The sequence below is a fragment of the Desmodus rotundus genome, chromosome X, assembly GCF_022682495.2.
Source record: "Desmodus rotundus isolate HL8 chromosome X, HLdesRot8A.1, whole genome shotgun sequence".
NCBI classification, from domain to species: domain Eukaryota; kingdom Metazoa; phylum Chordata; class Mammalia; order Chiroptera; family Phyllostomidae; genus Desmodus; species Desmodus rotundus.
Genome location: NC_071400.1, coordinates 67028864 through 67049981, shown reverse-complemented (window position 1 = coordinate 67049981; position 21118 = coordinate 67028864). Strand labels below are relative to the sequence as shown.

The following is a 21118-nucleotide window of genomic DNA, read 5'->3' as shown; positions in this document are numbered from 1 at the left end:
AACGCGACCCACATCCCGTTGGTCCTGCCTTGACAGGCGTGACCGTGCTCCAATTAGGATCGAGGGCTGAGTCCTGTGGCGCCAATGGCGAAAGTCTGAGGGGCAGAGGAGGCGGACTTTACTAGGAAACAAGAAGACAAGCTCAAGATGGAGGCGACGGCGGCCGTTGCGGCCTGACAGGTGAGGGCGGGCCCGGCAGCGTTAGGTTTCTGGAGGGACCGCTGGGCTGGGGCAGAGAACCGGGACCGAGAGTTTTGCAACAGGGTGGCTGCGCCTGGGCCCCAGCACCCCCGGCCCGGAACCGGAGGAGTGGTTGGACCGCGGCGAGACCATCGTCGACCTCAGGGGGTAGTGGTAGGTGGACAGCAATACGGGTGTAAAGCTTCCGGGGCTGGTTTCACCCGCCGCGTGTGGTGGTACGCCTGCGCAGACTTGCAAGGCCCTCGGTAGGCGGGGCCAGGCCGAACTGGTCTTGGGCTGTGGGGTGGTGTGCCAGGATCCCCCCGAAATCTCTTTAAGGTATCTGATGACCCTTCCTTATCAACAACGGGAACTGCGTGGAGACGTGGCTCACACTCGCTTTCTTATTCTGGGTCAGTGTCTGACCCAGTAGGAGAACGTTTGAGGATTCCCCCATTTCTCCTGTTTAACCTTCTCCAGCTTCCTTCCATTATCAGCAGAAATATGTCTGTGGCCCCTTCATTAGTCGACAGGGATAATTTTGGAGCCTCCCTGCTTCACCCCCATTCATTTCACCTCAACAATGACTGGTGATGCACCATTACCCTCCTTTTCCACCTGACAATGTGTGGCGACCACCATTATCCAGTTTTTTCCCCATTACAGTCTCCAGTTACGTCACCCTTGTTACATCTCCCTTCAGCATAATGTCTGCTGAGCCTCTATGAACCCCCATCACAGTCTAGTGACTCCCTTTAGTCAGCTAACAGTGTCTGTGGGCCTGTCATCATTACAGCCCAGGGCTTATCGTTGCCCACAGGGCCCTTAAGAACACTCTGGTGCAATTCCCATTTCTCCCAAATTAAGGGCAATAGCTGATCCATTCGTTCCCCTTCACCCTGTCTGTGACTCTTTTCCTCCACACAGCATCTGGTCACCCCCTTGTCCATTAAAAAGGCAGAACAGCCTGTTCATGTCCATTATGTACCTGACACACCCCAGTGCAGTGTGTGCTGACCTCCCCATTAGCCTCCAGCAGAGACTTGTGGACTCCTGTGCCCTCCAGGACACTGTGCGCTGCCTCCCATCGTGTTAGGCCACCCCCACCTAGTCCCATGTAGAGATCCTGGCAGAGCTGAGCAGAGGAGGAACTGGATCTACTTCAAGATGTTAACAAGTTTCCTTGGACTGCTGTGTGGAAATTAGGCTACTGGGGGTGACGTGGAGCCTGGAGATTGAACTATTTTTTGTCCCCTGCCACTGTGGTTGCAGATTATTATTATTGGATCTCTGAATTCCTCCTCTGTCTTTTAGGAGTCCCATGGCACCTGCCCAGCCCCACTTCAGCCTGTCTTGACAAAGTCCTAGGCTCCATGGAGCCACCACGAGGCCCCCCTGCCAACGGGGCTGAGCCGTCCCGGGGAGTGGGCACTGTTAAAGTATATCTGCCCAACAAGCAACGCACAGTGGTGAGTCTGATGGGAGCAAAACCGGCAGGGGTATGGATGGACCCAGTTCTAAATCTTGGATCAGAAGGGTATGTAGGGTTGGGAGGAGGCTTTTGCCAAGGGATGGGAGAATTGGCTGGGGCCCCTGTTAGGCTCTGACCCCCCCCCCCATATCTGTACAGGTTACTGTCCGGGATGGCATGAGTGTCTATGACTCTCTAGACAAGGCTCTCAAAGTGCGGGGTCTCAATCAGGATTGCTGCGTGGTCTACCGGCTCATCAAGGGGTAAGTGTGGGTACACCTTGCTTCCGCCTTCCTCCTCTACCATCTGGTTGCCTAGTCTCCTATCCCCTCCTCAGAGTCTTCTGACTCCTTCCTGCTGTTGTGGAGTCTCCATTAGTATTCCCTTAGTTCAGGGGATCCGTGGGTGCAACCAGCTTTTGTTTCATCACTTCATTAGTTCATTGTCCTGTAAGGTCAGCAACACTCTCTCTCCTTGGTCCCCCTGTCTTCACCCCTCTCTGTCTATTTTGTTCATTTATTTTGTTCTTTCACTATTTCATCAACTTCTCATCTCTCTCCTACCTCTGCTTTGCCATTCTCTGTCTGCTGAGTTGGGACTCGCTGATCTTCCATGTATTCCTTTGTCCTGGGGCTCCTTAATTTTTTATTTAATTCACACATCGCTTTTCATTGGTCGTTTCAGTGCCTTATCAGCTGTTTTTTTTTTTTTCAGGGGCTTGCTTAGCAATTCTAGATTTAGTTAGTTTTTCACCATCTTACTTGCTCCTCACCTTGTGGTTGAAAGCATGTACTCTTCACGTTGTCCTGCCACTCACAATTCCTTGTGGCCTTGGGCAAGTCAGTCACTATCCCTCTGAGCCTCAGCTTCCCCATCTGTAAAGTGGGGCAATGATGGGTCCTACTTCCTAGGGTTGCCATGATGAGAATGAAACGTGCCAGATATTACTCCATGGATGACAGACTCGGAGGGATTTTCAGGGGTTCTCTGTCTTCCCAGGGCCTCTGTCTACCCTCCCACTCACTCCCTTCCATGCTTCCTGCAGGCGAAAGACAGTCACTGCCTGGGACACAGCCATTGCCCCCCTGGATGGCGAGGAGCTCATTGTGGAGGTCCTCGAAGATGTCCCACTGACCATGCACAATTTTGTGAGTGCAGGGTTGATAGTGGGGGCAGACCCTGGGTGTGGGAGGAGGGTCCTTGACCAGGCCTCAATCTTCCCTGCTCTGTGGCAGCAGGTACGGAAGACGTTCTTCAGCTTGGTGTTCTGTGACTTCTGCCTTAAGTTTCTGTTCCATGGCTTCCGCTGCCAAACCTGTGGCTACAAGTTCCACCAGCATTGTTCCTCTAAGGTCCCCACAGTCTGTGTTGACATGAGTACCAACTGCCGACAGTGAGCCTGGGCTGGGGTAGGTGGGGGGATGGGGAGGACAGATGCCCAGCCACAAGACTCTTATAGACAGCTGACCTTTGTCCCCTTGCTGTATACTTTTAATGCCCTCAAGGTTCTACCACAGTGTCCAGGATTTGTCCGGAGGCTCCAGACAGCACGAGGCTCCCTCAAACCACCCTCCAAATGAGCCGCTAACCCCTCAAGGTTCCAGGTAGGGATTCCTAGGCTAAAGGGCTGCTATCTGGAGAAAAAGATCTGGAGACCCTTGTAGACCACAAGCCATTATTTATTTTTTCCCCAAATACAAGTGAAAATTTATTTAGAAAGTTACAGAGGTAGAAAAAGTGAGCCAGCTGGGCTGCATGGTCTCAGGAAACAAGCACTCCAGAGACTGAGAGCACGCCCTGGGGAAAGAAGGGGTTGGGGAACGGTGCCGGTGTGTGTGTATGAGAGAGAGAGAGAAAGAAAGAAAGAGAGAACACCAACACCTACTATAAGCCATTCTTCACTCATTTACTTGACAAACATTTGTTGAGCACCTATGAGTGTGAGTAATGGCATGGAGCTGTGTGACCTTGAACAAGTCATGGAATCTTTCTGGGCCTCGGTTTTCTCATCTGTAAAGAGGGGATAATGGGTTCTGGTGAGGATTAAATGAATTAAGACATGTCCAGTGCTTAGAAGAAGATCTGGTACAGAGTGTAAGTTCTTACTAACTATAAGTATGTCTATATATGTGTGTGTGTCTATCTCTCTCTATATATGCATCTAATTTCTAACTATTCTTCCAGTATAATCATGCTCAAGCCTTTCCATTTTGAAATACATATTATTTTATTATAAATTCCCTTTTATTTCTCCTTTATGTTAAGTATTTTTATACTGTACTATTTCTATATTAAAATACATTCTCATATATCAAAAGTTTATAATAAATGTATTTTATATGTCATATATTTTATAGTGTCTATATTTATATGGTATATGGTAATGTATCATGTGTTAGATTTATAATTTTTAAAACAGATTTTATTTATTTATTTTTACAGAGGGGAAAGGAAGGAGAAAGAGAGGGAGAGAAACATCAGTGTGTGGTTGCCTCACGCGCCCCCTACTGGGGACCTGGCCCACAACCCACGCATGTGCCCTGACTCCAAATTGAACTAGCAACCCTTTGGTTTACAGGCCGGCACTCAGTCCACTGAGCCACACCAGCCAGGGCAGATTTATGATATTTTTATATAATGTATTTTAATATATAAAATAATAAAGTTAGGGCATTATGTTATTTTCAATTATGGGTGTATATGGATAAATTATGTATGAATTTCATTTCAGGATAGTGGAAGGGAACATTAAGAAATATTTTTGTGCCCTGGCCTGGTGGCTCAGTTGGTTAGAGCATTGTCCTGTACACCAGAAAGGTGGTGGATTCGATCCCTGATCAGGGCGCATATGGGAGGTAGCTGATTGATGTTTCTCTCCCCCTCTCCCTCCCTTCTTCTTTCTCTAAAATCAATAAATGTATATCCTTGGGTGAGGATTTAAAAATGTATAGATATTTTTGTAATATAATTTATATAACATGTACATGTAACATATACCATTATAATATGTATATTTTGAAACATTACCATTCTGGTATAGAATATATATTATATAACACATGATATATTTGAATAGTACATATAGTTATGAAGTATAATATATTATTCTTTCCCCTACTATCTGTGTGGCTCACTGTCCCTTCTTTAGGTCTTTCTTCAAATGTTACCTCCTTAGAGAAGCCCTTCCTGACATCACCAGTGACACTTCCTGTCTCCTTATTTTGCTTTATTTTTTCCTGTATGGCACCTATCACCATCAGACAGATTAAGTGTTCTTTGTTTTTTATTTTCTCTCTCCCTACTGGAATATCAACCTCATGAGAGCAAAAACTTTTACTTGTTTTGCCTAGTTTTATTTTCACTGCCTAGCATGGTATCTGGCACATGGCAGGCACTCAATAAATGTTTCTTGAACAAATGAACAATAGCACTAACAGTGGACATTTACTCTGTGTGAGCTTAAGCACACGTTAACGACGGGACCGGGTGGGGGTGCGCTTGCCTGGTTTGCCCACTCGTTTGATAGTGATTTCACAGCCTTTCCCCTGGCAGCTCCTGCACTCAGCACCGAGACCCTGAGCACTTCCCCTTTCCTGCCCCGACCAATGTCCCCCTCCAGCGCATCCGCTCTACATCTACCCCCAACGTCCATATGGTCAGCACCACAGCCCCCATGGACTCCAGCCTCATCCAGGTTGGTGTTAAAGTGGGCAGTCACAGGGGACCACCAGGCAGAGGGGAGAGCCATCCCTGTTGGCCTCCACATCCTCTCTCTCTGACCCCTGTCCCTCTTCTTCCAGCTCACTGCCCAGAGTTTCAGCACTGATGGTGAGCACCCCCTGCCTGCGCCCTGAGCCCCACCTCCACCCTGATTGCCTCCACTCACATCCTTTTCACAACCACAGCTGCTGGTAGTAGAGGTGGTGGTGATGGAGCCCCCCGGGGGAGCCCCAGCCCGGCCAGTGTGTCCTCGGGGAGGAAGTCCCCACATTCCAAGTCCCCGTCAGAACAGCGGGAGAGGAAGTCCTTGGCAGATGACAAGAAGAAAGTGGTAAGCTCCAGGGGGAACCTGTGGGGGGTACCACAGGCTGAGTGATAAGGGATGTGAGCAGGCCCCTGAGATGCCGCCCATGTGGCCCACAGAAGAATCTGGGGTACCGGGACTCGGGCTATTACTGGGAGGTGCCACCCAGTGAGGTGCAGCTGCTGAAGAGGATCGGGACGGGCTCGTTTGGCACCGTGTTTCGCGGGCGGTGGCATGGCGATGTGGCTGTGAAGGTGCTCAAGGTGGCCCAACCCACAGCTGAGCAGGCCCAGGCCTTCAAGAACGAGATGCAGGTGCTCAGGTGAGATTGCACGTGTGTATGGAAGCGGGGAGAGGGCAGTGGGCACGGCCTTGATGCCTCCGGGGAAAGGCCATGTTCAGGCGCTTCTGCCCATCTTCTGTGTTTGTGTCATTACAACCATAAACATTAAGTTGTATCAAGAGTGGCCTTTTCCCCTCTGGGGAATGGGTATGTTTAGAGGACCTCTGATGATGTTATTGTTTGTGTTTGGGTTAATACTGACATTAATTAACCACTCTGGCTCCAAAACGTGGGGCTTGTTTGCCTGCTGTGAAATGGGTATGGCCGTAGGACATCACTAAGTGCACTTACAATAATAGCATAATGCTAGTTAACTGCATTGCCAGGAAGGCTTGCGTCCTTCCTTCTCCTCTGCTTGTACTGTGTCATTGGTATTATGTTTATTGTGTTGCATTCTTGTCCTTAATTATAATAATGCCATTGTTTAGTGAACAGTATTACAGTTGACCCTTGAACAACACGCGTCTACTTCTACATGGATTTTTTTCAATAATACTGTGAATATATTTTCTCTTCCCCATGATTTTCTCAATAACGTTTTCTCTAGCTTACTTTATTGTAAGGATACAGTATCTGATATATATGACATATAAAATAAATATGAATCAACTGTTTATGTTATCAGTAAGGCTTCTGCTCAACAGTAGCCTATTAGTAGTTACGTTTTGGGAGAGTTGAAAATTGTATGTGGATTTCAACTGTATGGGGGATCAGCGCCCCTAACCCACCTGTTGCTCGAGGGTTAACTGTGTTAATTATAATCATAACCATAATTTAATCATTGCTTAATTAATGATTGTGGTTACTTTACTTAATATATCATTAATACTATATTAATTTTTTTGTGCTGAGAAACCCTGGTGTTCCCTTTTTGCCACTCTTGATTACTGCCACTCCTAGGGTTTCCTCTCTTGACAGATGGGCACAGTTATGTTACAGAGTTGACGTTATCGTAACTCCTTGTGCTATTCTAATATTTATCCTCATAATGGATGCCACAGTAAGAAAACTTCTTTCTCTGTGAAATACCAATGATTGGAGCATGTTCTTAATTTGCATTACATTAATATTTCAGCCATAGTCTGACTGCTGTGAAGAGTGCTTATGTGCTGTGTTACCTGCTCTGACACGGCAAAATGCAGGGCATCATTGATGTTACAGTTGACCCTTGAACAATGTGGGGTAAGGGGTGCCAGCTTCCTTGCACAGTCGAAAATTTGTGTGTAACTTTTGACTATCCCTAAAACCTAGTTGTCCCTCAGTATCCATGGGGGTTAGTTCCAGGACCCACCCGCAGACACCAAAATTTGCCATTCATATAAAATGGCCTAGATCAGTGCATAGAGTCAGACCTCAGTCCACAGACTCCTAATCGGAGATAAAGAACCATATAGGTATTTGTTGAAAAACATCCATGTACAGATAGACCCGTGCAGCTCAAACCCATGCTGTTCAAGGGTCAACTGTGTTTACATTTGTGTTACCATAGCCGTAGTTATTACTTCTATAAGAAATGAAGAAGGTTTTCATCTAAATTAGACCTCATCTATTCATACATGACAGAGTTTCCATGAGACAGAGCCAGGTACCTAGGAGCAATAACAATAGGGACAGTGGAATTTTCATAGGGCCTACTTGTATTCAGTGCTCTTCTGTGTGCCTTACAGACTTTTAATCACTCCTCCCAACATCTCCATAAGATAACTAATATAATTATCACAGTTGAGGAAAATGAGACACAGGTTAAATGTCCTCCCGAGATTGCACAGTGAGTGTCTGGGGAAGCCTGGGTTGGAACATAACATCTGACTTGAGTCCAAACCCCAAGTTCTTTACCTCTAAGCCTTTTGTGGTGATTAACAGGATAGAGTCATATCACCTATATTTTTACCTGGCATTTATCAATATTACACTCATCTAGTGTAATATCGATAAGTTGTCATTCTACTTTCTCATCTGTAAAATGGTCACAGGACCAGGTAATGGTTGGGGTCAGAGGTATGGCAGGTGATTATGATTAAGACACTACTGGGTGACACAGGGTGGAGGCGGCAATCTGTCCCTCCTGCTTTTGTTGGGAGACTGGGATGAAGAATCTCAAAACATAAGCCCCAGCTCCGAATCAGCCCAGCAAAGATGTCTCACAAATGTATTGAATCTGGCTACAGTCTGGCCCTATAACAGGAGGTGTCAGTGAACAGAGCCATTCCTGATGCTCAGAAACTGAGTGCCAGTTGCTGTTTTCTCTCCCTGCCCTAATACCGCCCTCCCTGCCTGCAGGAAGACACGTCACGTCAACATCTTGCTGTTCATGGGCTTCATGACCCGTCCAGGGTTCGCCATCATCACACAGTGGTGTGAGGGCTCCAGCCTCTACCACCATCTGCATGTGGCTGAAACACGCTTCGACATGGTCCAGCTCATTGACGTGGCCCGGCAGACTGCCCAGGGCATGGAGTGAGCCTCCTGGCCTGGGGACTAGGAAGGGGGATGGGGGACCTACGGGAGGGACATGAGGTAGATCCCAGCCAACTTTCCACCTGCTTCCACCCCTACAGCTACCTCCATGCCAAGAACATCATCCACAGAGATCTCAAATCTAACAGTATCTACCTGTTCCTGTCAAAGGGCTGGGGTGGGGTGAAGGACTTAAAGGGATGTCTCTTGGTAGGGGACTTCTAGAGATAAAGTGGGAGGGGCACGTGTCACCTGGCTTTTGCCAGGTGGCAGATCTGTGGCTGGTGTGGAGCCTGTAATGGGGTCTCTTGGTCAGGAGTCAGAGTTGTGTCTTGTTCAGGTGCTGTTCTTGGGGACTCTGGTCAGAGTCTAAGGTGTGGCAGTTGTGGAAGGCATTAAAGAGAGTTCCTGATCAAGATCATGGGCATGGTGGGTATGGGTGCCCTTAGAGGGGCTTCCTGGTCAGGAGTCACAAGGGGGGCAAGTGTAGGGGGCATTAATTGGAGTGCTCCACCCAAGTCAAGGTTGTGGTGGGTTTGTGTGACACTGGGGGACTTCTGGTCAGGGTTAGAGCATGACTGATATGGAGGTGTTAATGAGAGCTTCCCAATGAGTGTGAGAGGCATGCCTATTGGGAGTCCTTGTAGTGGTCCTTAACCCCAGCGGACATCTTCCTACACGAGGGACTCACAGTGAAGATCGGTGACTTTGGCCTGGCCACAGTGAAGACCCGGTGGAGTGGGGCTCAGCCCTTGGAGCAGCCCTCAGGCTCTGTGCTGTGGATGGTGAGCAGGGCCAGGGTCTGGACCAGGGGCATATAGGGACATGGGCTGCAGGGCTGGGACATCGGGTGTGGAGTGGGGATGGGGATGCCTGTTTGCTTGGACTGTTCATGTTTCACCTCATGTGGGTGACTCTGAGTTGTACCCTGTTTGGCTGGTGGGATCTGGGACTATGGGCCAGCCATTTGCTGACCTCCCTGGTTTCCCTGTCTGAAGGCTGCTGAGGTGATCCGTATGCAGGACCCGAACCCCTACAGCTTCCAGTCGGATGTCTACGCCTATGGGGTTGTGCTTTACGAGCTCATGACCGGCTCCTTGCCTTATAGCCACATTGGCAGTCGTGACCAGGTGAGCCATTTGCCTTACCTACAACCTCCCAGGCTAAGGGATCCCCTCAACCTCTAAACCCCAGATCTTCTCCTTTGCATAGACCAAGAATGCCACACTTTTCCCAGAAACTCCAAATTTTCTGGGTTTAGAACTCCCAGAATTCTCTGGGTCTCCTATACCTAGAGCCTCCTTCTCCCCCCACACCCCCCCCCACCGCCACAACTGTCTGGGTCTTCATAGTCCAGGATCTCCTGAATCCCCTATGCCCAGAATCTCCCTAGGCTTCCAAATACCCAGAAGCCCTCTGGACCTCTTGACAACTACCAATCAGTCCTCTGGCCTGGGAACTCAAAATCCTGCAGATCCCTGAAGTCCAGAATCTGATTTCTCCCAGAAACAGAATCCCTTTGTGTTTCTGGAATATTCACAGATACCCACAATTATTGGGGCCTTGGGAATTTGGTAGGCTTTGGGATCATGGCACCCACAATAATCTAGGCCCCAGACTCTCACAGTTCTCCTGGTTCAAGGCCTGGAATCTCCCAGGCCCTCAGAAACCGAGGATCCTCTAGACTCCAATACCAGTAGTCCCTACAGCACACATGGACCCTCAGTCCTCAGGCCCCAGACCCCCACAGAAGTACAAGCTCCAGAGGGCTAGAATCCTTTAACTCCCTTCTGACCCAGAAGTTTAGATGTTCCATAGACCACAAGTCCCCTAGAAATGTATGGACCCATAATCTTCTGGGCCCCAGATTATCTACAGTCCTTGACTTTCCCCAAACTTAAATCCTGGTGTTCTGCAAGCAGAGAATCCTTACAAGGTCTCAGATACCCAGAATTCTTGGATTCACAAGATACCACAATCCTCAGAGTCCCATTACCCAGAATACCCCAGTTCCTCAAAAGGAACCTCCCAAGTGTCTTGAGACCTCAAATTCCCTGGGCCTCCCAGCCCAGATCCCCAGATCAGCCATTCCTGTCTCTCCTACCCCAGATTATCTTTATGGTGGGCCGTGGCTATCTGTCCCCGGACCTCAGCAAAATCTCCAGCAACTGTCCCAAGGCCATGCGGCGCCTGCTGTCCGACTGCCTCAAGTTCCAGCGGGAGGAGCGGCCCCTCTTCCCCCAGGTGGGTCCGGTAGCAGGAGTGGATACCCTGGGGAGGGGACTCGGAGGTGTGAGTTGAACCGCCTGTTCAAGGCTCAGAGTTGTACAATGTGTGTGTATAAGCTTCCCTGTAAGGCTGGGGTCTGGTGGTGGTTGGGTTCCCATATTGCCCTGGATACCCCTCCTCATGTGACCCTGCCCCCAGATCCTGGCTACGATTGAGCTGCTGCAGCGGTCACTCCCCAAGATTGAGCGGAGTGCCTCTGAACCCTCCTTGCACCGCACCCAGGCTGATGAGTTACCTGCCTGTCTACTCAGCGCAGCCCGCCTTGTGCCTTAGGCCCCACCCCCAGCCACCAGGGAGCCAGTCTCAGCCTTCTACACCAAGGAACCCTGCCCACCAACCAATGGATGTTCCATCTCTGCCCTGATACAGCCTCAGGATACCCCGTTCCTGCCCTGCCTTGGGAGGTGAGGGTGTCCCCATGTGCTTTTCCAGTTTCTCTGGAATTGGGGGACCCTCAAAGACAGATCACAGCCTCCTCCGTAGTTTGGTTTCCGCATGCCTTTGGGGATACTTCTAAATTTGGGAGCTTCTCCATCTCCAATGGCTGGGATTTGTAGCAGGGATTCCACTTAGAACCTCTCTGGAATTTGTGCCTGATGTGCCTTCCACTGGATTTTGGGGTCCCCAGCACCCCATGTGGATTTGGGGGTCCCTTCTGTGTGTCCCCCTGCCATTCAAGGACTCCCCTCTTTCTTCACCAAGAAGCACAGAATTCTGCTGGGCCTTTGCTTGTTTATTTTGCTTCCCGACTCTTCTCATGGGGTTCAGAGCAGCTGAGGGGTGGGGGTGAGTCCAGGCAAGGAGTGAAGGTTGTGGGGAGGTGCGGACCACATAAACAGCGCCACTGCACGCATCACCACAGGCGGCACGATGAACGAGTACCACATATGCCAAGCACGGCACGAGAGAAGGCCACGTCAGTCACAGACACAGACATCACGCAAAGGTGGGGATGTGGAGGACCACTGGCCTTCCATGTGCAAAGGATTCTGGGAGGATGGGTGGGGTTTGCATATTTAAAGACAGCTGTCGAAGGCAGGAAAGTGGGGTAGGAGTCCCTGGGGAACTGAGGGGTTTTGCAGTGGGAGGAGCTCCCAATGTCTTGAATGGAGTTGGGGGGTAGGGTGAAGGGAAATCCTTGTCGGGCTGGGTGGTGGCATTTGAAGAAGTGGATCTCCAGAAATGGGAGATCTATGTAAGGGGACTCAAAGATAGGAGTTTCTTAAGGATTTGGGAATTTTTGATGGGGAACAACATGTGCTTGAGAGAGCTGGGACCAGGAGTAGGTTTCCCACTAATTTCAGGTCTCTAGGAGGGGACTCCATGGTGTTAGGGCCAGAGTGGGTTGCCTGGTGTTTGGGAAGCTTCCGGGAAGGAAAACGCACTCTGGGGGACCAGGAGTGGAGGTCTTTGGGAATTTGGAGGTTCTAAAACTAAGAAGTAGGTCCTGAGGTGACCAGGAGTGGGCTTCCCAGGGACTTGGGAATTCTAAACATGAGAAACGAGTTTAGGACCAGGAATGAGGTTTCTCTAGGGACTTGGGCATTCGGAGGAGTGAGAAGAGGGATATTGGTGAACCAGGAGAGGGCTTCTCAGGGGAGCTGGAGATTTCAGAAGTGAGAAGTGGATTCAGGGCCCAGAGAGGGGTTGCCCAGGGATTTTGGGGGTTCTCAGGGTAGAGTGTCAGTCGGAGAAGAGGCTGGCGAAAGACTTCCTCAGGCTGCGGATGGTCTCAGCTTTCACCTCGTCCTGGCTAAGGCTGGGCCTGGGCGGGGCTGGCTCTGGAAGGTTGAAGGCATTGGTCAGAGACTGGGATTTGCTAGAGAGAGACAAGGTGGAGGCATGGGAGGAAGGGGGGAAGAGGAAGGGAGGAGGGGGAGAGAAACACATCGTTACCCCAGGCCCGGCCCCAGCCCTGCCCCTCTGGTCCTGGGGCGTGCCTGTGACCCTCCCACCCATCAGCGTAGGCCTGGATCCTGATGGATTATCAGGTGGGAGTTGGGGAGCCCTGGTCCAGGCTGGGAGCACTTGGATCCAAGGTGAAGAAATCTGGGATTAGTGGGAAGAGTCCTGGGCTGAATCTTTTCTTCAAATCTGGGCTAGGCTGGGAGGAGTTTCATAGAAAGGTGAGTATGGGCAGGGAGGTTTCCAGTCTAAAGGTAAGGAGTCCAGGAGGGAGGTGGGGACAGCTTGGACCAAGGAAAGGCTGGGAGGAGCAAATCTAAGTGGGGGGCAGTTGGATGGGGCAGCGAGGACTTTTGAGTTAAGGTGGGGGCAGGTCTGGGATGGATCAGAAGAGGCAGACAGGATGGTGTGATGATTTGGGAGGAGACTGGGATTTGGGGATGGACCAGAAAGGAGCCTAGACCAGTGATTTTCAACTGTGTGCGGCAAAAGGCACACTGGTGGGCCACAAGAATTTTTAAAACATGCAATACCTGACTATTTAGTCAGGAGCACTGACCTCTTTCCCCTTAGATTGTCAAATTAAAAAAGGACAACAGCCAACACAACAGTAGTCGTCCCGTGTGAATGAATCAAAGTTATACCTATTTTTTGGTCAGATCAGCAAAAAATACAATGTTTGGTGTGCCCCAGAATTTTAGTAATTAATTTATGTGTGCCATGAGATGAAAAAGGTTGAAATTCACTGGCCTAGGCTGTAGAAAAATATGAGGATGACTGGAAGGAGTGTGAAGTGACATAAGAGGACTGAATTTGAAGGGGGAGCAATTTGGAATATTAGCAGGGAGGATGAGTTTGGCAGGGAAGGCTCTGAGATGAGAGGACTTGGTGGGTGGGGAGGTATAAAGGAGGGTCAGCAAGGTACCTGGGCTGGAGGAGGGGACTTTCCCAGGGCCTATTGGGAAGACTCTGAAGTGAAATTGGGTTTTCTCTGGAATCGGACACCAAGTCTGGTATGGAGGGAAAAGGACCTGGGGTGGAGGGCAAGAGCCTCTGTAGACTGAGAGGGGTGACAGTTTGGGGGAAGGGTCTGGCCCAGACTGGAGAGAGCTCTAGACCCCTGGATAGGATCTGGGTCTGAGGAACTTGGGAGCTGGGGCTGCCCTCCTGGTGTAGGAGCATGTTTCGTGAGCAGCAAGGCAAGGGCTGCTGTGGGGTCCCCTTACTTGAGCTGGGGATGCGGGGGTCCCCCGACAGCAGTGGTGGCGGGTGGTGGCACATCCTGGCTAGGTTTCTGAGCCAGCTGTGGCTTGGTAGGACGTCCAGCAGGGCCGGGGCCACTGGGCCGTGGTTGCTGTGTGGTGGGTGGCCCAGTGCGGGGCATGGGACCCGCCTGGCTGGCCTGGCGGGTGGGGCCGGCAGGGCCTGGTGGTTTCTGGGGTGGACCCTGGCGCTGCTGACCACCTGGTGGAGCCCCTGAGGCCTTTGGTGGAGCCTGACCAGAGACAGATGTCTGACGGGTAGCCTGTGGGGGGCCTGCCTGGCGCTGAGGAGATGGGGAGGCAGGCGGGCGGGCTGCTGGAGGTGCCCCAGGTCCTCCTGCCACTGGCCGGGATTGGCGGCCTTGACCCTGGGTCGGTGGGGCCTGGGACACAGGCTGCTGGGGCGCTGATGTGGGACTTGGTAGGCGCTGGGGCAGGGGGCTGCCAGTTGGGGGTCCAAGGCCCGAAAGGTGCTGCTGGCCCTGTGGAGGAGGGCGCTGCTGCAACGGAGGTCCCTGCCGTTGTGGGCCTGGGCCTGGCTGTGGAGGGCCACCTGAGGGACAGAGAGAAAGAATTTATATGTGAGAGCCAGCAAGTGAGAGGTGGTGGGGCTGCCGGATGTCAGGTGCCCAGGAAACTGGCCCCTCACTTACCCTGTGGTGGGGGTCGTTGCTGAGCTGGGGGCCCAGAGGGCTGCTGTGAGGTCTGGCGGCCCAAGGGCAGGGCTCCTGGGGATGGAGCCTGCAGCAGAGGAGTGGAACAAGAGATGTTAAAAATAGTTACTAGCCAGTGGCGCATCAGTCAATCAGAATAACACAGGTTCCCTGTGTGCTAGGTGTTGTCTGTGTTTGTGGCTGAGCTGAGGGGATGTCAGCTTGCTGGGCGGGGACCCCCAGGGGAGGGGTCAGGAGGCACTCAGGGAAGTCAGAGTAGCAGCTGTTTATCAATTTTTAAAACAGTTGCTTGATTGCCACCACATGTGTAATGGTGACACACTTAGCCTGCTGCTTATTAGCTCTGTGACATACAGCAGGACCAAGGGCTGGCCTGCCCACCACTAGCTGACCTGGCTGTGGGAGCCCCTGCCAGGAGAGGCATCCCGCTGTCGTGGCAGGGCCTGTGCCATCTTGTTGACCACAAGCTCTACGATGAGCTGCTTGTCTTCATCCTGGTGGTCACCAATGAGTGGCATGGAGGAGCCCACCACCTGGGGGAAGAAAATGGACCCAGTGAGGAGAGGCAGGAAGTGCATGTGAGGGTGAGTGACAAAATGCTTTAAATTGGCAGAAGGTATGGCTGCTGCCAAGGAAACAAAAGCTTCAGTTTGAGAGGCACTGATTTGCAGTGTGAGGGAGGCTTGTCTCCTAACAAGGTACTGAACTATGAGGTACTAGCAAATTAGCGCCTGCGGGCCAAATCCAGTCCAGCACCTGTTTTTGTACAGCCCCCTGAACTAAGGATAGGTTTTACATTTTTTAATGGTTGAAAAAAGTCAAAAGAAGATTTCATGACATGTGAAAATTATGTCAATAAACAAAGTTTTATTGGAACACAGCCACATTTTTAACATGTTGTCTACGGCTACTTTTGCAGAGTTGAGTACCTTAAACAATACTATGTAGCCCGCAAAGCCTAAAATGTGCACTGTCTAGCCCTTGACAGAAAACACTTGCCGATCCCTGCTTTATAGTTTTCTAGGAGCTCTGTCCTTTACAAAGAACTTTGTGGTTTACACGGTATTTCAGTTTACAAAGCTCCTTGCCCTTTACAAAGGACTATGGGATATATAGTGTGTTTAGACTTTAGAAAGTGCTTTGGAAATGGCACCCGTATATACAAAATGCTTTAACATGTATGAAGTGCTGCTGTTTACAAAGCACTCTAAAATTTCAAGGCATTTTACAGTTCACAAATTGCTGCACTGTTTACCAGGGGCACCACTGTTTACCAAGAGCTTTAGAATTTTGCAAGTGTTTTGCTTCAATAACAAGGACTCCCAGTTTGCAGAGCTCCTTTTTATAGTGTTATACAGCACTTTGCTATTCACCAAGACCATCCTAATTTATGAGGTACCTCATAGTACAGAATGCTTTAGTATCAAATAGTACTCTTTACAAAGTTCTTTGTAGTTTACAAAGTGTGTTTCTGTTTGCCAAACCTGTCAGTTTACAGAACACTTTAAAAGTTAGTTCACAGAGCACTTTATAGGTTAACAAGTGTTTTGCTAGTCACTAAGGATGTTCAAGTTCACAAAGTAGTTGAAAGTTTACTAAGCATTTTGCCATTTGCTGAGGACATTCTGGGCCATGGAGTGCTTCCTGTTGTGCACCTGCTCCTCCCTCTGTGCCCCCACCAATCCCTGGGTGCTCCCACCTCAATGATGTGATCCCTTCCGTCCTTGCCATGCAGCGCTTCCACTGCGCAGATGTCCAGTCCCCCAAAAATCTCTGAGCATGTATCCACCCACAGCTTGTACCTGGCCACACATGGGGCAAGAAAGCCTGTCAGTGCCTTGCCTGGTCAACCACACTCCCACCCTCACTTCACATCCCCCGTGAGTTCAGGCCACCCACCTGTCAGACATGGCAATCTGCTCGAGCATTGCAGAGCCGGTGTTGGTCTTCCAGTTTCCTGATACTGACGTTCTCCTGGGAGACGAGAGAGGAGAGATTTTGGGGGACCTGAACTGCATAGGGCAGAGCAGAGGACTCCTACCTAGACTTCGATTTCTCCACTCACATGTAGGCCTTGTAGTTCTGCCCAATCTTCTGGACGCGCACGTCATATTTGGCGTCAATGAAGGGCTCAGCAGTGGCATACGTCTTGGTCAGTGCCACGACACTTGCGATATCCTGGAAGTCATGCTGGTTGTCCACCTTGACCTGTGGGTGGGGTGGGGATCAGGGCCTTGGCTGGATGGGGCAGAAAATGAGGGTGCCTCGGGGTGGGGGCATGCATCCAAATGACACTGGTGAGCTGAGTACACAAAAATTCGGTGCACATACCAAGGGACTCATGCATGCATAATTCTGAGCCTATTGGCTTTACATGTACACACAGACACAAAGGTGGGTGTATATGACCCTGAACATGCTAAAAACTATTGAATAGTCCACCTTAAATGGGTAAGTTGTATGGTACGTGAATTATATTTCAATAAAGCTGTGGGAAAACGGTGTATATACAGTATGTGCATACAGACACAAAAATCAATTGTATACATAATATACAAACAAGCACAGACACACTCCAACATATAAATTACAAGTCTGCTTTCTACATATACAGAGATGAAATCAGGTGGATGGGAAGCATACAGGACCCCAAGACCCCCTGAATGTAAAAGATTATGTAGTGTGTTCAACACAGATGCGTGCATATACACAGATACAATACTGTATACAGTAACAAAATAACAGGACACATAAAACTAGCTGAGTGCATGACAAAATTGGGCCAACAAAATCTAAGAATATGAGGGAAAAGATACAAATAGATAAAAACACCACAGGATACACAATCATATAGAATTACTGCTGTGTGCTGAATACACAATATACATCCACATACATAAGCGCAATGCCAGGAGCACACACCATTTACAAACATAGGGACACACTCAACCAGGGGACTCACCTTGCCCATGCCAGAGTGTGCATGCCCCATCTTCACAACCACGGGGTACGTTGTGCTGCTGAGCTGGTAGGGTGGAAAGCAGAGCACGGTCAGGGCAGGAGGGCTGATTGCCAGGGATGGGGGTGGTGCTGAGGGGAGCCCATCCAGCAGGAGCTACATGAGGAGCCCTTTCCCAGAAGAGGCAGGTCAGAGACAAGCAGACAGCAGCTGGGGGTCACACAGCACCTCTGAGCTCATAATCGAACCCAGAGCCCTGTCTGCCTGTCCCTCCCTCCCCCACTCCCAGACTTCCCGCCTCTGCTTTCCCAGGCAGAGGCAAGGGTGGGGGCCTTTTCCGGAAAAGAGAAAGTTTGTTTATACAGTGACTGGATGATAGAGAAGTGAGTGTGTGCATGTGTGTGCATGGGGGTGTGGTGGTGAGCATGTAGCAACTGGACCCCTCAGCCAGGCCTTGTGTGTAAGTCTTGTCCACACACATTCACAACCTAGACACACAAACCCTCAAAACTCAGACCTACACAACCAAGCCCAGACGTGCCCACGCATATTGAGACCCATGAGATGGAGAGACCTGCAACCAACACAGGCTCCGGGGCACATCACACACTCCAACTGCGTAGACACCCACAGTCAGTCATTCAGCTAGCATGGTGTTCACAATGTGTGGTGGGAACCGACCAGCACTTCTGGCCAGCCTTGCGCAGCAGCATACACTCAACACTTTTGAGTGAAGACACATACACGGCCCCCTCCCATCATCCAAATTCACACAACAGTTAGAGGGACACACACGACACACAGTATTACTCATGTGATTAATACAAAGACAACCCTCAGGGCACAACAATAGAAGGCAGAGGCATACACAACCCTGAGAGGCACACACAACAGAATTGGGCATTGTCAACAGACATGCAACACTCAGACATATCCACAACAAACAGAAAGATACACACTTTTGGGTACTCACAGAAACCACTGAGACCCACACCACTCCTGGGCACACAAAAAGTATATCTAGAGACAGAACACGCCTTGTCATATGTACAAAAAGAGAAGCATGCACACAACCAGAGACACCACAACCCTCCTAAGCATACAGACAACAGTCCTGGGTGTGTGCACGCACACACACACACACGCTCACACATTAAGGCACAGGGATGCGTCAAGTTTCCTGACCCTGGGCAGCATCCAGGGGACCAGGTTGGGCGACCCCAGCTCCACCATAGTATGGATGCACACAGGGCCACACCCTCCATCTGCTGTGCAGACAGCTGCCCCACGGGGTAGAGAGATGGCATTCCCGGAGGGGTGGCTGAGGCAGCAGTGGTTCCCAGTTCCCGACAGGCACAGGAAGTCCGCAGGCTCAGGGTGACCAATTGACCTTCAGGCATCACCCTCCCTCTGCACTCCCACCTTCCTCATTTCCCAAATGACTGGCGTCACTATGGGGCACTGAGAGAGGCACCGTGTTGGATGGGGGGTTACAAGGATCCTGTAGAATTGCAGGGAAACATTGCAGAGGTGGTGGATGACGTAACTCTCAGGCACACTCACAGCTCACAGAGGGGAGAAACATCCACAATTACATGTGCAAACTAGACCTGCTTTACAGAGGCAGACACACAACTGCCAGAAACAACACAAATCACTCAGGCCCACACATACACCATACACACACAACCTGAAAGGCACACAGGCAACTCTCATGGGCAGAGACACAGCAGAAAGCTAGAGCGCTATGCAGGCACACCCAGACACACAGACACAAGAGATTTTCTAGGCTACTCTTTTTATAAACTCTCCTTGTTTCCTCTGGACCTGGGCCTGAATACAACACTGTGGACATGTGTATGTGTGCCTGCACATGTGTGCATGAGTGGAGCTCTGCACTCTGGGATCCTCTGGAGAGACCTAGCTTTGAGTCTTGGCCTCTCCTCTTCCTAAAACCATGTGGGACCCCAGGAAGTTTACTTAATACTCTCTGGACCTCAGTTTCCTGATCTGTACAAAGGACACATTCAGGCCCAAGCACTTCGTGTGCTGCGGAGATTGCTAGGTATCTGTTCTGCACATCAAGTCGGGCCCCATGGCCCCTCCACCCTCACCCAGCTCCCCAGATGGTCACAACCCAGATGCTCTTCTATGAAACCCTACTAGTTTTTCAAAACCTGCATAATAACCTGGATCCACACAACCCCTCACATGTAGACAGTCAGCAAAACTCTGCTGAGTCAAGTTTCAGCTGGCGTCAGAACGAGGATCAGCGAGGGGCTGCAGCAGGACTTTCCCTTCCCTCACTTCTCCCTTTGGCCCCCACCACTGCCTTACTCAGCCCCCTGTCTCATTCACTCTCACTCCCCCACTTTCACAATCAGCTTCTCCAAACTCCTGGTTTACGTCTTTCGCCCCCCCACTTCGTCTCCCCAACTGTCATTTCTTCACTCTCATTCCTGGGCAGGTCACTCAATCTTTTGTTTGTCTCAGTTTCCTCATCTGCATAACCAGAATATGAACAGTCTCTAACTCACAGGGATATTGTGAGGAACACATTAGTTATGTCGGGAAAAATGCTTAGCACAATATCTGGAGCACAGGAAGTCTGCATCCTCCAAAAGTGTTAGGTAGTATTATAATTATTGGTTTAGCATCTCTTGGTTAGCCAACATTAACAAGGAAGTGATCTGCATTGACTGAGAGATGAACTAACAAAAGATTTTAGAACAGTGCTTGATGCCCATTAAGCATTCCATACGTGCTGGTAGTTTTTGTTGTGGCGATGGTGGTGTTGATTGGGTTAACATCCCTGAATTAATCCAGCTTAATTAGAGAGAGGGCAATGGAGAGTGAAGAAGAGAATTTACACAAAGACTTCAGGGCACAATATACAGTAAGTGCTCAGTAAGTGACTACTATCATCACTATCATTATTATTGGTCTGTCCTCCCTGAACAACTGAAGGACTTCAATTAGCCCTCAGAGCCCTTTCCCAGGACCCTAGGGAAGACTCAGGTAGCATCTGGAAGCTGGCAAGCAGGGACTGCCTCACCCCACCCCCTACCAGGGAGATGGTAGGGGAGGAGTTGGTGGGGAAGGGGCAGGACAGGATGGGAGGGTATCAGTTTTCTCTTGACTCACTGGTCTCTTTCGCCATCATTCAACTCCCCCCCACCCCAATGCTCATTAATCCACCAGCATCTTTCCTGGTGTGCCAAGCCTGGGTTAAGATCACGAGGCCAGCTGGCATAAATTAAAATCCCAGCCATGCCCTGTGATCCTGGGAAAGTTCTTCAATTCCTCTATGCCTCATATTTCCTCATCTGTAAAGTGGGAAAAAAAACCTGGTACTTATCTCAGAGGCTTATTAAAAGCTGAGTTTTTAAAAAATTGAATTATAGTTGACATAAATATTATATTAGTTTTGGGTGTACAAAATAGTGGTTCAATATTTTACACACTATGAAATGATCACTATGACAATTCTAGTTAACATTTGTCACCATATGAAGTTATTACAGTATTATCAACTATATTCCCTGTGCTATACA

The 21118-nt window shown here is 49.9% G+C and overlaps 2 protein-coding genes across 5 annotated transcripts in view; one reads left to right on the top strand and one right to left on the bottom strand.

Moving 5' to 3' along the window:
- Positions 1 to 114: 114 nt before the first annotated feature.
- On the top strand, positions 115 to 11488 carry ARAF (A-Raf proto-oncogene, serine/threonine kinase). Of its 2 annotated transcripts, none has more exons than XM_024580088.3 (16): positions 115 to 180; positions 1495 to 1649; positions 1811 to 1914; positions 2697 to 2799; positions 2890 to 3044; positions 3157 to 3255; positions 5204 to 5345; positions 5452 to 5479; positions 5557 to 5702; positions 5795 to 5997; positions 8299 to 8475; positions 8577 to 8623; positions 9142 to 9260; positions 9474 to 9605; positions 10585 to 10719; positions 10903 to 11488. In XM_024580088.3, exons 2-16 carry the CDS (start codon positions 1554 to 1556, stop codon positions 11035 to 11037), a joined length of 1821 nt encoding a protein of 606 aa, XP_024435856.1. In that variant the 5' UTR covers positions 115 to 180; positions 1495 to 1553; the 3' UTR covers positions 11038 to 11488. The 2 variants fall into 2 exon arrangements, with proteins under 2 accessions (XP_024435856.1, XP_045043471.1); XM_045187536.2 differs by having other exon boundaries at positions 2887 to 3044.
- Positions 11480 to 21118, bottom strand: part of SYN1 (synapsin I) — a 49292-nt gene continuing 39653 nt past the window's right edge. For 2 of the 3 annotated variants that reach the window (XM_053917157.1, XM_053917155.1), the window contains exons 6-13: positions 17568 to 17630; positions 16671 to 16813; positions 16505 to 16579; positions 16305 to 16407; positions 14998 to 15138; positions 14585 to 14672; positions 13896 to 14484; positions 11480 to 12583 (exon numbers count right to left, since the gene is read on the bottom strand). In XM_053917157.1, coding sequence (XP_053773132.1) covers positions 12448 to 12583; positions 13896 to 14484; positions 14585 to 14672; positions 14998 to 15138; positions 16305 to 16407; positions 16505 to 16579; positions 16671 to 16813; positions 17568 to 17630 — 1338 coding nt within the window. In that variant the 3' untranslated portion in view covers positions 11480 to 12447. The remainder of the gene's footprint in view (positions 12584 to 13895; positions 14485 to 14584; positions 14673 to 14997; positions 15139 to 16304; positions 16408 to 16504; positions 16580 to 16670; positions 16814 to 17567; positions 17631 to 21118) is intronic. The other variant, XM_053917156.1, reaches the window with a different exon arrangement.

Bases quoted from the DNA above. Each gene is read 5' to 3' on its own strand.
- ARAF (XM_045187536.2), top strand. From the start codon at position 1,554: ATGGAGCCACCACGAGGCCCCCCTGCCAACGGGGCTGAGCCGTCCCGG. The intron at 3,256-5,203 runs GTAGGGATTCCT...TTCCCCTGGCAG, and splicing joins CTAACCCCTCAAGGTTCCAG to CTCCTGCACTCAGCACCGAG. The intron at 5,998-8,298 runs GTGAGATTGCAC...CCCTGCCTGCAG, and splicing joins AACGAGATGCAGGTGCTCAG to GAAGACACGTCACGTCAACA.